The sequence below is a fragment of the Bombina bombina genome, chromosome 3 (assembly GCF_027579735.1).
Source record: "Bombina bombina isolate aBomBom1 chromosome 3, aBomBom1.pri, whole genome shotgun sequence".
Classification (NCBI taxonomy): Eukaryota; Metazoa; Chordata; class Amphibia; order Anura; family Bombinatoridae; genus Bombina; species Bombina bombina.
The window spans coordinates 235,897,052-235,912,050 of NC_069501.1; the positions used below are offsets into that span (position 1 = coordinate 235,897,052).

At 37.7% G+C, this 14,999-nt stretch overlaps 1 protein-coding gene across 1 annotated transcript in view; it reads left to right on the forward strand.

Annotated features, from left to right (window-relative positions):
* The window catches only part of VTN (vitronectin), a 120,490-nt gene that overhangs the window by 14,126 nt on the left and 91,365 nt on the right, over positions 1-14,999 (forward strand). The window contains exon 2 of the mRNA XM_053706206.1: positions 4,415-4,534. Within this exon, the coding sequence (XP_053562181.1) occupies positions 4,415-4,534 (120 nt within the window). The remainder of the gene's footprint in view (positions 1-4,414; positions 4,535-14,999) is intronic.

Genomic DNA, 14,999 nt, shown 5'->3' on the forward strand with positions numbered 1-14,999 from the left:
AAGAATAAAGCAGGATCAAAAGGTAGCCACTATATTAGCTAACCTGTCTGCTGCTAAAATAATGAAAATTAAACAGCTCAGATCTACAGGCAACCAGCAGAGACATCCAGGGGAAATTCTTTAAATTACTTTTTAATCCATTTTATCAATAAAAAAAGTTATGCAAATAAAGGGATAATAACAGTGATGTATGCAAAGAAAAGATTAGTCTCAGATTAAATATTAAAAATATAAGTGTGAAGGTTTAGTTTCTATAAAGTACTTTAGTTTCTATAAAGTAATGGATCCCCACCTTGTTTGAACTAGTTTTCTGCAAACAAAGCTGTATGAAATTCCTTTTATATTATCCCATGTTCCACACAGCCTTGTTTATGCAGTCTCTTTTAGTGCCTGTTTTATGTCTCTTCCTAATTGTCTTCATTAGGGGAAACAGACATGGGGCAGCTTAAAGAGACAGTTTACCCTAAAATTGCCTCCCCTTTAAATTGTTTCTAATGATCTACTTTACCTGCTGGAGTATATTAAATCATTTACAAGTAGCTCTTTTATATCTATTTTGGCATTTGAAATAGCTGATTTAGCCTGTGGTATCCCCACCTACACTGAAAGTTTCTATACTGGAGTCTCATTTATTGAATACCCTAAGTAACACATCCAGCAGAAGAAATTACACTCCCGGTGGGGTGCAGGATAGTTAAGTAATAAAATGATAATTTCCACAGTGTTCTCTCTATGTATTAAGCTCTGGTTTACAAACAGATATAAGATTAGGAAGCAAGCCTGTGTATACAAAGTGATAACATAATGAAATATGATATTACCTGCAAGCTCAACCCTTTGAAATAGGCTGTGGTTTCAAAGCACAAAACCAGCTACTTCATATACACAAATGAATCTGAAAATGCAATTTCACATGCATTTTATACTCTGCAGTTGCTATAACAAGTGATTGGAAATACATTAATGGAAAAACAATTTTAAAGTGTACTGTCCCTTTAAGTTCAAACATGGCAGAACCCATTACTTTATAGAAACTCAGTAGAATTTAGGAAACCAACAATTTTCTGTGTTAAATTACAGGAAAGGGGACATACATAATGAAAGTAAATTGCAATTTTTTTATCTGCACATAATTAACATTTTATATTAATATTTCATACTGTTTAATATTCCTTTAACAACATATAGTATTGACACTTCTTTTCTTATAATCCTAAACAGAAATGTCAGTGTTTACCCCTTTTCCCCCTCAATCACACATCCCTAGTAAAGTGAATCTCTTTTGGACTATGGTTGCTTACAGCTGCAGTAGGGCTAAAGCTAAATGATTAACAGATCAATCACAGCAAACAAAGGTGGTGAAACGTCAAACAAACATTTGCGTGGCCCCAGACTGCAAGGTCAAGCAAAACATTACTTTGGGGATACTTTTCAATCATTAATCAGAAAGAAAAAAGTAAAACAGAATATTTCTTTGTGTAGGTAAAACTAATCAACTGAATCTTAAAGGGACATGAAACCCAAAATGTTTCTTTCATGATTCAGATCGAGCATAACATTTTAAACTACTTTATAATTTACTTCCATTATCTCATTTGCTTCATTTTCTTGGTATCCTTTGTTGAAGAAGCAGTAATGCACTACGCATTGTGTGAGCCAATAACATGAGTAATATATGTGCATCTTCCAGTCAGCAGCTCCTGAGCCTACCTAGGAATTATTATCAATAAAGGATACCAAGAGAACAAAACAAATTAGATAATAGATGTAATTTAGAAAGTTGTTTAACCCCTTAATGACAGAGGACGTACCAGGTACGTCACAGAAAAAACTTCCCTTAATGACAGTTGACGTACCTGGTACGTCCTCTGTTGTCTTAAGTGCTGGAAGCGATCACAATCGCTTCCAGCTGCTTACAAGGGATTGTAGTGATGCCTCAATATTGAGGCATCACTACAATCCCCCATTTCACATACCGATGCAGAAAGGGCCACTCTGTGGCCCCATCTGCATCGGCTATGTATGTGCACATGTGCACAAACAAGTTGGTGGGTGGGAGCTGATATTTCTAATTATGCCCCTAGGTGTTGATACCCCAACCGATCGCACAATATCCTGTTTGCATTACCCGGTGCTGCGGTTGCGGCGGGGGGGGGCGGGGCGGCGGGTGCGCGCGCGTGGGAGCGCACGCAAAATATACAGTCATCTTGAAAATAAAAAGATCGATGTAGATGCAGGGGCATCTCTGTTTTTTAGTAAGGGATCTGGGAGGGGGAGGGATGTAGATTATTTAGGGGGGCCAGCTACACTACAGAAAACAAACATTTTATATTTAAAAAGTAAAAAAAAATATTTTGGGGAGCAAATTGGGTACTAGCAGATAGCTGCCAGTACCCAAGATGGCGGCAAATAGATAGAGGGGGAGGGTTAGAAAGATGTATGGGGGGATCAGGGAGGTTGTGGGGTAAGGGGGGATCCATCACTGCAGACTGTATGACAAAAAATAAAAAAAATAAAAAAAATATATTTTTATTTCAGTACTGGCAGACTTTCTGCCAGTACTTAAGATGGCGGTGACAATTGTGAGGTGAGGAGGGAAGAGAGCTGTTTGAGGGGGGTCAGGGGGGGATCAGGGGGTGGGATGTGTCAGGTGGGAGGCTGATCTCTACATTAAAGCTCAAAATTAACCCCACAAGCTACATAATTAACCCCTTAACTGCTGGGCATATTACAAGTGTGGTGCGCAGCAGTATTTAACGGCCTTATTATTACCAAAAAGCAACACCAAAGCCATATATGTCTGCTATTTCTGAACAAAGGGGATCCCAGAGAAGCATTTACAACCATTTGTGCCATAATTGCCAGAGCTGTTTGTAAATAATTTCAGTCAGAAACCTAAAATTTTGAAAAATTTAAGTTTTTTTTTTAATTTGATCATATTTGGCGGTTAAATGGGGGCATGAAATATACCAAAATGGGCCTAGATCAATAATTTTGGTTGTCTACTACACTACACTAAAGCTAAAATTAAACCTAAAAGCTCCCTACAAGCTCCCTAATTAACCCCTTCACTGCTGGGCATAATACACGTGTGGTGTGCAGCGGCATTTAGCGGCCTTCTAATTACCAAAAAGCAACGCCAAATCCATATAGGTCTGCTATTTCTGAACAAAGGGGATCCCAGAGAAGTATTTACAACCATTTATGCCATAATTGCACAAGTTGTTTGTAAATAAATTCAGCGAGAAACCTAAAGTTTGTGAAAAAAATTGTGAAAAAGTCAACAATTTTTTTTATTTGATCGCATTTGGCGGTGAAATGGTGGCATGAAATGTACCAAAATGGGCCTAGATCAATACTTTGGGTTGTCTACTAAATATAAATATATACATGTCAAGGGATATTCAGGGATTCCTGAAAGATATCAGTGTTCCAATGTAACTATTGCTAATTTTGAAAAAAAGGGGTTTGGAAATAGCAAAGTGCTACTTGTACTTATTGCCCTATAACTTGCAAAAAAAGCAAAGAACATGTAAACATTGGGTATTTCTAAACTCAGGACAAAATTTAGAAACTATTTAGAATGGGTGTATTTTGGTGGTTGTAGATGTGTAACAGCTTTTGGGGGTAAAAGTTAGAAAAAGTGTTTTTTTTCAATTTTTTCCTCATATTTTATATTTTTTTTATAGTAAATTATAAGATATGATGAAAATAATGGTATCTTTAGAAAGTCCATTTAATGGCGAGAAAAACGGTATATAATATGTGTGGGTAAAGTAAATGAGTAAGAGGAAAATTACAGCTAAACACAAACACCGCAAAAATGTAAAAATAGCCATTGTCATTAAGGGTAAGAAAATTGAAAAATGGTCCGGTCATTAAGGGGTTAAAATCACACGCTGAATCTAAATCATAAAAGAAAAAATTTGGGTTTTGTGTCCCATTGAGAAAGAATTAAAGTGTTTTTAACTGCTTGAACAACAACTCTCCCTTACTTTGTGTGCAGACAGAGTACGTTGGCTGACGTTTATATCAGCTGTCTAATACTGCATTTGAAAATCTGCTTTAATTTTAATCTGACATGGAGTGAACAAAAACGGTACTAACTTCCGTGATTTGACAGGCGAATGCATGTTTGTATCTTTGAATGTTTGTAACTTGAAAATTTGTAAGTAGGGTCTTACTGTATTGCTCATTAAAACATTGGGGGGCATTATATTAAATAGATAACATTCTGAGGTGTCATAGCCTGAAAGTGACTTCCATAACATAAAAGTACAATTTATTTATGAAACAATATATTTAATAAATCTTGGTACCAATTCATTCAGTACACGGATCTGGTTTCAGATAAAGGTATTAAAATGTTTATCTGGCTAACATTAAATAAGATCATTATATAATTGTATTACAGGAAGCTGTGACGGTCGTTGTGATGCTGGATTTGATGCTGCAGAGAAATGCCAGTGTGACTCCCTATGTACATATTATAGCAGCTGTTGTAGTGACTACATCTCAGTTTGCAAACCTAGAGGTAAGAATAGTACTGAACCTAAATCCATACCTGGTGCAGTGGGTAGAGCTTTGTCACTTTATCAAAAGACTCCACACAGTGGTCATAGGAGGTAATTATACACATAACATTGTATTAACTGGCCATTAAACAGCTTTTACACTTTTTTGTAAAATGATGCTTGTTCTACACTCCCTAGGAGGCAAAAAAGCAAATTATTTAATCTGCAAATGCTACAAATCAAACAGCTGATTTTAATTAATTCTATTAACCCATTCACAATGTCATACTCTCCCAGAGGTTTCTGTCAGATTATTTTGGGCATTTTTCGTCGAATTGCGCTGTTATTACGAATTGAAAGTAAAAAGTTATTGCTCCAGTGCTAACCCAAGGAGCGCAAAAAAACAAATTACACTATCACGCACAGAATAACCTATTCTCCCATAGAAGTCAAGGGAGAAAAAAAGTGGAAAAAAAAAGATAACACCCTACTCGCGTGCTAACCCGAATCACCTTAAGGCCCTTTAAAATAACTCCTAAAACACCACATTGCCCACCGCAAAGTCTCCACTACACTATTAACCCCTAAACCGTCACCCTCACATCGCAACGTCTTCACTACACTATTAACCCCTAAACTGAGAGTCCCCACCTAGAAAAGTCATTACACTATTAACTTTAAACCGCCATCCCCAAACGCAAAGTAACCCATTACACTATTAACCCCTAAACCACCATCCCCCAAAACAAAGTAACCCACTAACATTACACAAAAAAACTAACATTACAAAAAATAAAAAAAAACTAAGATTGCAAACAATTACAAACAAATTACCAAAAATAAAAAGAGTTATGCCTATTCTAAAACACCCAAAATAAAAAAAAAACTATTCTATAACTAATTTACAAATAGCGCTTAAAAGGGCCAATTATAGGGCATTGCCCTAAAGTGATCAAGCTCTTTTTGTGAAAAAAAACCTACCAGCCTCTAACATTAACAACCCAACCCCAACCCCTCAACAACAAAAAATATATATAAAAAACCTAGTTTAAAAAGTGGCCTGAAAAGGGCATTTGACTGGGCATTACCCTTAAAAGGGCATTTAGCTCTTTTGTTGCCCAGAAAAACAAACAAACTTGTCATGAGATGCAGGACACAGCATAGAAGGTACAACACTATTTTACTGCAGAGCATAGAAGTTAACAGCTTGTACAACACATCTAACTTAGTATCTGCGACATAGACTATAACGGCTATAAACCACGCCCCATCCGGTAACGTCACACTCCTCATCAACAAGGTATACAAGAAGCATACAAAAATAGTTTTCTTTAGTGTACAACAAATAAGTTAAAGGGACAGTCAACATCAGATTTTTTGTTGTTTTAAAAGATAGATAATCCCTTAATTACCCATTCCTCAGTTTTGCATAACCAACAGTTATAATTATACACATTTTACCTCTGTAATTACCTTGTATCTAAGCCTCAGCAGACTGCCCCCTTATTTCAGTTCTTTTGACAGACTTGCATTTTAGCCAATCAGAGCTGTCTCCATGGTAAATTCACGTGCATGAGATCAGTGTTATCTATATGAAACATGTGAACTAATACCCTCTAGTGGTGAAAAACTATCAAAATGCATTTAGATTAGAGGCGGCCTTCAAGGTCTAAGAAATTAGCATATGAACCTCCTAGGTTTAGCTTTCAAATAAGAATACCAAGAGAACAAAGCAAAATTGGTGATAAAAGTAAAATGGAAAGTTGTTTAAAATGACATGCCCTTGACTGAATAACAAATAAGGCAAAGGTGGATTTGTGAGAACTAATAGATATCTTGGCTACTATATAGGTGCTAAAGTATTCTGGTTCCAGTTGAGGAATTTACATACGTAGCTTTCAGGCTCCACATAGCTTAACGCTTAGGAATCTCCTATAAATAGCATTCCGGACTTAAACCCCAACATGAAAAGTTGTACGCAATCAGTCAAGGAATGCTTATCAAAATCGCAACCTAAAAGGAAACAAGCTTGTTGGGATCCTCTCAATATATGGAACAAGAAGAAGATACAGTAGCACATTCTCCATCTCCTCCTGAGATATCTTCCTCGAACGAGGCTCTCTTAAAACAAATAAAACAAATGTTCCATGAAGAAATGAGAGCAGCCCTCGCAGAACTGAAACAAGATATTTCGGATATCGGTGAGAGAACGTCAGCAATAGAAGATAAAGTTGATGAAATAGTTGAAGAGATCCCAGAACTACAAGCATCAGTGAACTCACAACAAGCCCAGATCCAGAAATTAGAGGAACATCTTTAAGATCTAGAAAACAGATCTCGAAGATTTAATATACGCATTCACAATCTACCTGAAAAGTATAGCAATCTTTCAGATGTCATAACACAGATCTTTCAACAATTATTACCTGAAGAAGATACATCACTCCCCCTGATGGATAGAGTACACCATGCTTTGGCCAAACCACCAAACCCTGGGGCCTCTAGAGATGTTATAACAAAACTTCATTACTACCATATTAAAGATAGAATTATGCAGGCTGTTCGTGGAGTTCCAGAAATCACTTTTGAGGGTCAAAAGATCCAAATATTTGCCGATCTCTCACTCATTACCTTAAAGAAGAGGATAAAATTTAAACCAATAGTAGTAGTACTTTCCAAAGCTCAAATTAAATATAGGTGGGGATTTCCTTTTCGACTGTCCTTTATGGTGGACAAAACCTCCTTTTCTTATGTGACGGTGGAGGAGGGGCAGTCTATACTAAATAAGCTCCATCTTGATAAAACAACACTATCAGCTGATCAATCCCCCAAACCACAACGGAAAGCGCTATCACGTTCCTGGACACCAGTTCTCAAAAATGGCAAGGCAAGAAGGTGTAGCCATGGTTCAGAGAGTCAATTCATGAAGTATATGATTGATTGTTCTATATTGACGAGGGGGTGGGGGCCCAGCCTGCTAGAAGTGGGTAAGTTAAAATGTCTGTATTACTTATTGTTGTAGTGACAAATCTGTATTGAACATTGTAAGGATCTAACTGTTTAAAATGTTTGTTATTATGACTAGTGCTGGAAATAAATAAAAGAAATTTGAAAATGTCTGTATTACTTGAGTACCTCATTTATATTTAAAGAATGTCTATCAATGTAGTCTCTCACAATGTTAGAGGGTTACACTCCAATGTTAAGAGGCGCCAGGCAATAGATGTTTATAAATCCCTGAACGCCCACATAGTTTTAATGCAGGAAACCCATTTCGCAAAAGTAAAAAACCCCAAGTATTGGGACAGAGGTTACTCTACACAATTTCACAATTTCAAGGAAGATTAATTACTAGTAGATAAGGCGGGACGATATATTATTGTCAAAGGTAGAATTCACGATACACATGTAATACTAGGTAATATTTATCCCCTAATGATTCTCAAGCCACATTCCTATCTAAAATAGGGAAATTGCTAACAACCTGGAAAAAATCTCATTTGATCAAAGGGGATGATTTTAACTTGGTAGTAAATACAGATGTAGATAAATCATCTGTTTCGCAAGCGATACCTCCCCGAAACTTCAAAAAACGTATGCTTGATTTTATCCAGGATCATAATTTGGTTGACAGTTGGAGATACCAGAATCCAAAAGTAAGAGATTATACATTTTATGCGACATCACATAACGTATACTCTAGAATAGACTATATCCTTGTCTGTCAGATTATGTCCCCATTGATTATGGCTTCAGATATCCTCCCTGCGACTTGGTCTGATCACAATATTGTGTTGACAAAGCTATCAGGTTTGATTGACACTTCCAGAGGTAGAAGTTGGACCCTAAATCCAACATTGTTTAGGGACAAGCTATTTACGCAGACTTTACAGACAGAAATAGCCCAATTTTTAGTGACAAATCACAACTCTGTATCTAATCCCATGCATATCTGGGGAGCACTTAAGGCATTCACAAGGGGTATTCTGATAAAGGAATCCAATAACCAGAATAGGAGCTACTTACAGCAAGTACAGCAGGTTAAACAGGAAATCATGCACCTTCAGTCTCAACACCAAGCAACACATGATGAAGGGACACTTAGATTATTAAACAATAAAAAATATTCTCTTGACAAGCTGTTAACAAATGAGGCAGCTAGATCTCTAAAACTTGTCGATGCTCAGTATTTCATACAGGCCAATAAACCTGATAAAATGCTAGCTCATAAACTAAAATAAGTGTCTAGAGTGACATCTGTGCCACAAATCCAGAAACCGTATGGACAAGTTTCTAATCATCCTCAGGTCATTGCAGATACTTTTGCCCACTATTACCAAAAGTTATATGCTCTCCCCATTCACAACGATCCTCCCAAGCTAGCCAAGGAAACAGCTGACTTTTTACAAAAATGTAATTTACCCAAAATTTCCACAGAGGATCTAGATAAATTAAATTCACAAATAACTACTCAGGAAGTGAAACAGGCAATCCTCAATCTAAAGATTGGCAAGGCGCCTGGCATATTCTATAAAACCCTTATACAGGATATCAGCCCCAATTTAGCTACCATATTCAATCATATCTTAGAAGGGGGAGATATTCCCACAGAACTCTTAGAGGCCCTCATAGTGCTACCAAAACCCGTCAAAATCAAACAGCACTGTAATAATTATAGGCCCATCTCTTTAATTAACCTAGACATTAAGATATTTACCAAGATTTTAGCAACGAGACCGAATGATATACTCCCAAAGCTTGTCCATCTGGATCAAGTGGGATTTATTCATAACAGAGAGGCCCCTGACAATGTTCGGAAAATTATAGACCTGATAGATTTTTCCTCAAAGCAAAACATGCCTTCTCTGTTTCTTTCATTAGACGTAGAGAAGGCATTTGACAGAGTAAGCTGGTGTTACTTAGACTTAGTGTTGAAAACTATGGGGTTTACGGGTAATTTCTGTGCAGCAATTTCCTCATTATACTCCAACCCATCTGCATTCATCAAAATAGCGGGCTATAAATCTTCACCTATAAAAATCCTTAACAGAACTAGACAGGGATGTCCATTATCGCCACTGTTATTCGCCTTATGTATCGAACCTCTAGCAGCTAGTATTAGGCGAAAATGTAGATATATATATATAATAGAAATATATAAAACAGCGCTTGGACTTAAAATACTTTAGCCTCTCTCTCTGTAAACCCCCTTCCTGGTAAACAAAATTTTGGATAATAAGTGTGTTGAGAGTGGCGCTATTAAAAGCTAAAAGTGTTAAAAACTAAGAGACAAATATCAAAATAAAATTACAAATTGTTAAGAATTGTTATGATGTATAGCATATTTGGCGATATTATCTGTTTTTAAATAATATAAACAAAGCTATAACTTGATAGGAATAAGGCTATAACTTAAGGACAATATCAATTCCGCTATTTAATAAAGCTTGGGCTAAAAGTTTAGAACATAAGGATTTCTGTCCAACTGAACAAATATGTGATACTCCGTATAAAATATGTGATACACTGTATAAAATATATTCCTTATTAGGGTAATTATAAAAATACTCTCAATGGTCTGATAACTATTTCGGAATTAGGTAGCAATAATTTGGGTGGTTCTAAACTCAGTGTGAGAAAATAAATAAAACACTAGAAATTATTAAAAATCTTTTGTATTTACTTGGGACATAACAAATTGAATGGATAAAAATAGATAGATTCTATTCACATAAACAATCAGAGGATATGAAAAACAATCACAAAATATATATATAAAAAAAAACAATCACAGGATATAAAAATAATCACAAGTTATAAAAAACAGTGTGAGAGAGCCCAGGTAAGTTTCTTATTCTGGTCTTTTTTATATAATACCACAATATATACTTAAAAGTTCTCAAATGGATATAAAAGGGTATGGTCTGTATAATAAAACGGCAATCTTGCAATGTTGCTGATAAAATAGCTCCTGACCGCAATATTGTTTCAATCAGTTGTTTCGATTTTTGAAACAGAAATGTTCTTAGGGAGTCTCTTTCTGTTTTGTAGCCGATAATATATTAGGCTTCTTGTGTGCTTAGAAATGCTTTACGGTTACCCTTTGGATAAATGAGGATACAATATAACCAACTGCACCTTTGAAGTACATCTGACCCGCTATGTAGGTGGTCTTACCTCCTTCTCTATGCGTTAGACCCGCTTTGTGGGTGGTCTTACCTCATATCGTGTGCAGTTTAGATCAGTGGCTTACCGGTCTCAAAGCCTCGGTGGAAGTGATGATAATGTAGTTAGTTTTTTTTTTGTTTTTTTTTTCAACTTGCACAAGTTCTATTTCAAACCGGTGGCTTTTTCTCCTGCTCTTAGTACTTCAATGTACGCAGGTGAAAATCTGCTTGAGTTCTGTTGTTATCCCTGCACTTAGTACTCCAGTGTACGCAGGTAACGGACAGGTGATAAAAATTGTTCAATTCCAACAGGTAAAACAATAAATCTTTTCTTGTAAAGTTTTAAACAGTCTTAGTCAGCAAAGGGCTTTTTGACAGTTTTAGCTGGGGTTACTTAGACTTAGTGTTGAAAACTCTTGGGTTTACGGGTAATTTCTGTGCAGCAATTTCCTCATTATAATCCAACCCATCTGCATTCATCAAAATAGCGGGCTATAAATCTTCACCTATAAAAATCCTTAACAGAACTAGACAGGGAAGTCCATTATCGCCACTGTTATTCGCCTTATATATCGAACCTCTAGCAGCTAGTATTAGGCAAAAGGTAGATATCTCTAGGATTAGGATTCATAATCGGGATCATAAAATTAGCTTGTTTGCAGATGATGTTATCCTTTCGGTTACCAAACCTATGATTTCTCTCCCCCTGGTATATTCAATCATTAATAAGTTTGCCAGCATTTCAGGTTACAAGATAAACAACGATAAATGTGAGGCTCTTAGTGTACACCTCCCGGAACACGCTAAGAAATTATTGGTGCTGAATTTCAACTTTAAATGGTCAGACAAGGGCATGAAGTATCTGGGCATCACTATCCCCAGCAATTTGGATCTCTTATATAAATTAAACTATTCACCTCTATTCACACACATTAAAAGTCTGATATCTAGATGGAATAAACTTAATGTATCCCTCTATGGTAGATTGACAACAATTAAGATGATGGTTCTGCCCAAGATTCTATACCTATTCTGTTCATTACCGGTGAATGTACCTATCCCAATTTTACAGAAGGTTCAAAAGGACCTGATAGCATTTATTTGGAAATATCAAAGGGCTAGAGTTAATAAACAAACACTTACTAGACATAGGCCGGGAGGAGGGATGGGGCTCCCGGATTTAATTGCTTACTTCTACGCGGCCAGAATTGATTGGCACAATCAATTAGATAAGATTCAATGGGTTCAGATAGAAGTGGATTTGATGATGATACATCCCATTTATAAACTGCTCTGGTCTGCAAAAATTGATAGACCCCCTAAATGGGAATCAGACTTTAATTTTAACTGGTCAGCAGAAAAGTGGTGTGATACACTGAGGTCAGGTACCTCTTTTTCAATATGTGCTCACCTGAAGGAAAACTTTATTAAAGTAGCTTTTCAATGGTATTTTCATCCTTCTAGAATACATAAGGTGCATGCTAACATTAATTGTTTGCGCGGCTGTGTTGAGAGGGGTACATATCACCACATGTGGGGGCATTGCTGTCATGTGTCCAATATATGGTCCCAAACATCGGCCCTTTTGAGTGAAATTTTAGATAGGCGAATTAATTTAACTCCTACTCAGGCACTATTACATGAAACTTTATCAGACCTAACTCCTAAAGCAAATAAATTAGTGGCTATAATATGTACTATAACTAAATTGAGTATAGCAAGGTATTGGAGGACTGTGATCCCGACATATTCAAAAATTAGGAACAAGATTGATTTCTGTTGTCAGATGAGTAGCGCCTCTGCGGATATACTAGGTAATAAAGAGCAGCCAGTTTCTTTCGATATGGGAACCCTGGATTATGCATATTGAGAGTAGGGGTAGACAGTAGGTCACTGGGGTACTCAATAATGGCTTGTTAAGGTTCATAAGATGGGTTATATTCCCTGCCTCATCCGCTCCTGCCTGGCTTGTCTGGGTGGGTCATATCACACTTCCTTTTCCCCTTCCTTCGGGGTCAAATCCCATATTCCCTGAGGTGGGGGATGAGCCTTTAGGATAGATTACTGATATACACACAGGTTTTTCTTGGGCTGGGCCCCCACATCAGATTTTCCTTTTCTTCCTTTTTCAGTGTAGACATGATTGTTTGGAAATAATTGTCATGCTGGGGTATTGCTTGTTTGCACTGTATTAAATCTGTACTTGAGCAAGATAAAGAACAGAATTGTGGAGAATGTAACTTTGATGGAATTCTTTGTAATTGGAAAATTCAATAAAATACTTTTTTCAATTAAAATGACATGCCCTATTTGAAACATGAAAGTTTTTTTTGACTTGACTTAACATTCATTATGATTGCTTGTGAATGAATGTCAATATGTCATGTATAGTTTGTAGGAGGCATGGCATGACAGCACAGTACAGTGTGTATATATATATATATATATATATATCCTGTATTAGGCTACAATGTGTGATTTTGTAAAATTTTGGGATGGTGGTGTGCTGCAGGATTTTTTAATGTAAAAAAGAGTGCCACGGCAAAAAAAAGGTTGCAAATCACTGGGGTAGACTACCCTAGTCCACAGTGACAATGGGATTATTCTGCCCATTCTTCTGGTCACTGCTCTAACTACAGTGCTAATCCCGGTAGCGGGCTGGAAGGTTCACAATTCTCCCACTTGACGTCATTTTACATGAACTGTCCTCTGATACAGAAGAAGGTGTTTGTGAGTTTGCTGGAAGCAAAGTTTCCCTGCTGTGATCTTGCTGAGGGGAAGGTACTCCTCTTAAAACAGGGGATCCCACCGGCGGTGGCTCTGAGGCATCCAGTCCCAAACTCTCAGGTACTGGCTGAAGATGTCTTCTATTTCAACGTGTGACTGTCCCTCCATCAGTAAGGACTACAAAAGACCTTGATTCTGGAGAGCATCCAATTACTGTAGCAGGCGTCTTCCATTTCTTCTCATCAAGTTTAACTCTTTTTACCCCACATTCAGCTCCTGTAAGGGCCTCACAGAGTGTTTTCTGTTGTAGAAGAATCGATAATCCCTTTTAGCCTCTTCATCTCTCCTAAGGACCTCGTCCTGAGGAACAGAGCTGGTTGGCTGGAAGACATCCACAGAGGGTAAAGTGGTGCAAATCTGATATCCTAGCATCAGCTGAGCCGGGCTAAAACCCGTGGCTTGGAGGGGAGTCGCCCTATAGGCCAATAGAGCTAGCTAGGCACGTCTCAGATTGCTTCAAAATTAACTTTGTTGTTTGAACTGCACTTTCAGCCATTCCATTGACCTTCGGGTAATGTGGACTTGATGTAGAATGGATGAAATCATATTCACTGCTGAAAGAATTGAACTCCATGGAAGCAAACTGCGTTCAGTTATCACTCACTAACTCCATTGGTATGCCCCACCTTGAGACGAGTGATAATGGCTTGACTGGTTATCTCATTCAAGGGTGCAATCTCCAACTACCTGGAATAGTAGTCAATCACGACTAGGTACTTTTTCCCGTGCAGTTCGCACAAATCAGCAGCTATTTTCTGCCATGGGCCTGCAGGCAGCAGAGTAGAAATCAAGGGTTCCCTTCTATAAGTAGGCTGGCGTTCCCGGCAAAAGCCACATTTTGACATGTGGCTTGCAATGTCGGAACTAATCCCAGGCCACCATACTGCTATAGCTGCCCTTTCTCTGCACTTTGTAATGCCCAAGTGGCCATCATGAATCCTGCTTAACATCTCCTGCCGCATTCTAACAGGAATAACAATGCAGTCCTACCAGTTGTTTCCCCAGCACATGCACTGCCTGAATGTTGAACTTGAGCAGTCTCATCAGAAGTCTCTGGCATCTTAGGGGTGTTTTGTCAATATCATAGGAGTTGATTAGAGGGACTAGCGGTTTATGGTCAGTCTCCAGACTAAATTTCTCTAAACCCACTAAGTAATGCTGGAAGCACTCACAGGTCCAAACTGCAACCAGGCACTCTATTTCAATTTGTTTTTTTTGCGACTCAGCAGCCATTAGTGTACGGTAGCAGTAGGCAATGGGCTGTAGTCTGTTCTCATTCAGCTGCAAGAGGGCAGCCCCTAGCCCATAACTGCTTGCATCAGCACTAACCACAGTCTTTTTAGAAGGGTCATAGAACCCCAATACTGGGGCAGACCCCAGTAAGGACTTGACCTGTACAAAAGCCTCTTCCTGTGAAGGACCCCAGACCCAGGCAACATCCTTCTTCAACAACTCTGTGATAGGGTGTAGTACTATGGATAAATCTGGAAGGAACCTGCCCACATAATTCACAAGGCCCAATATTTGTCTC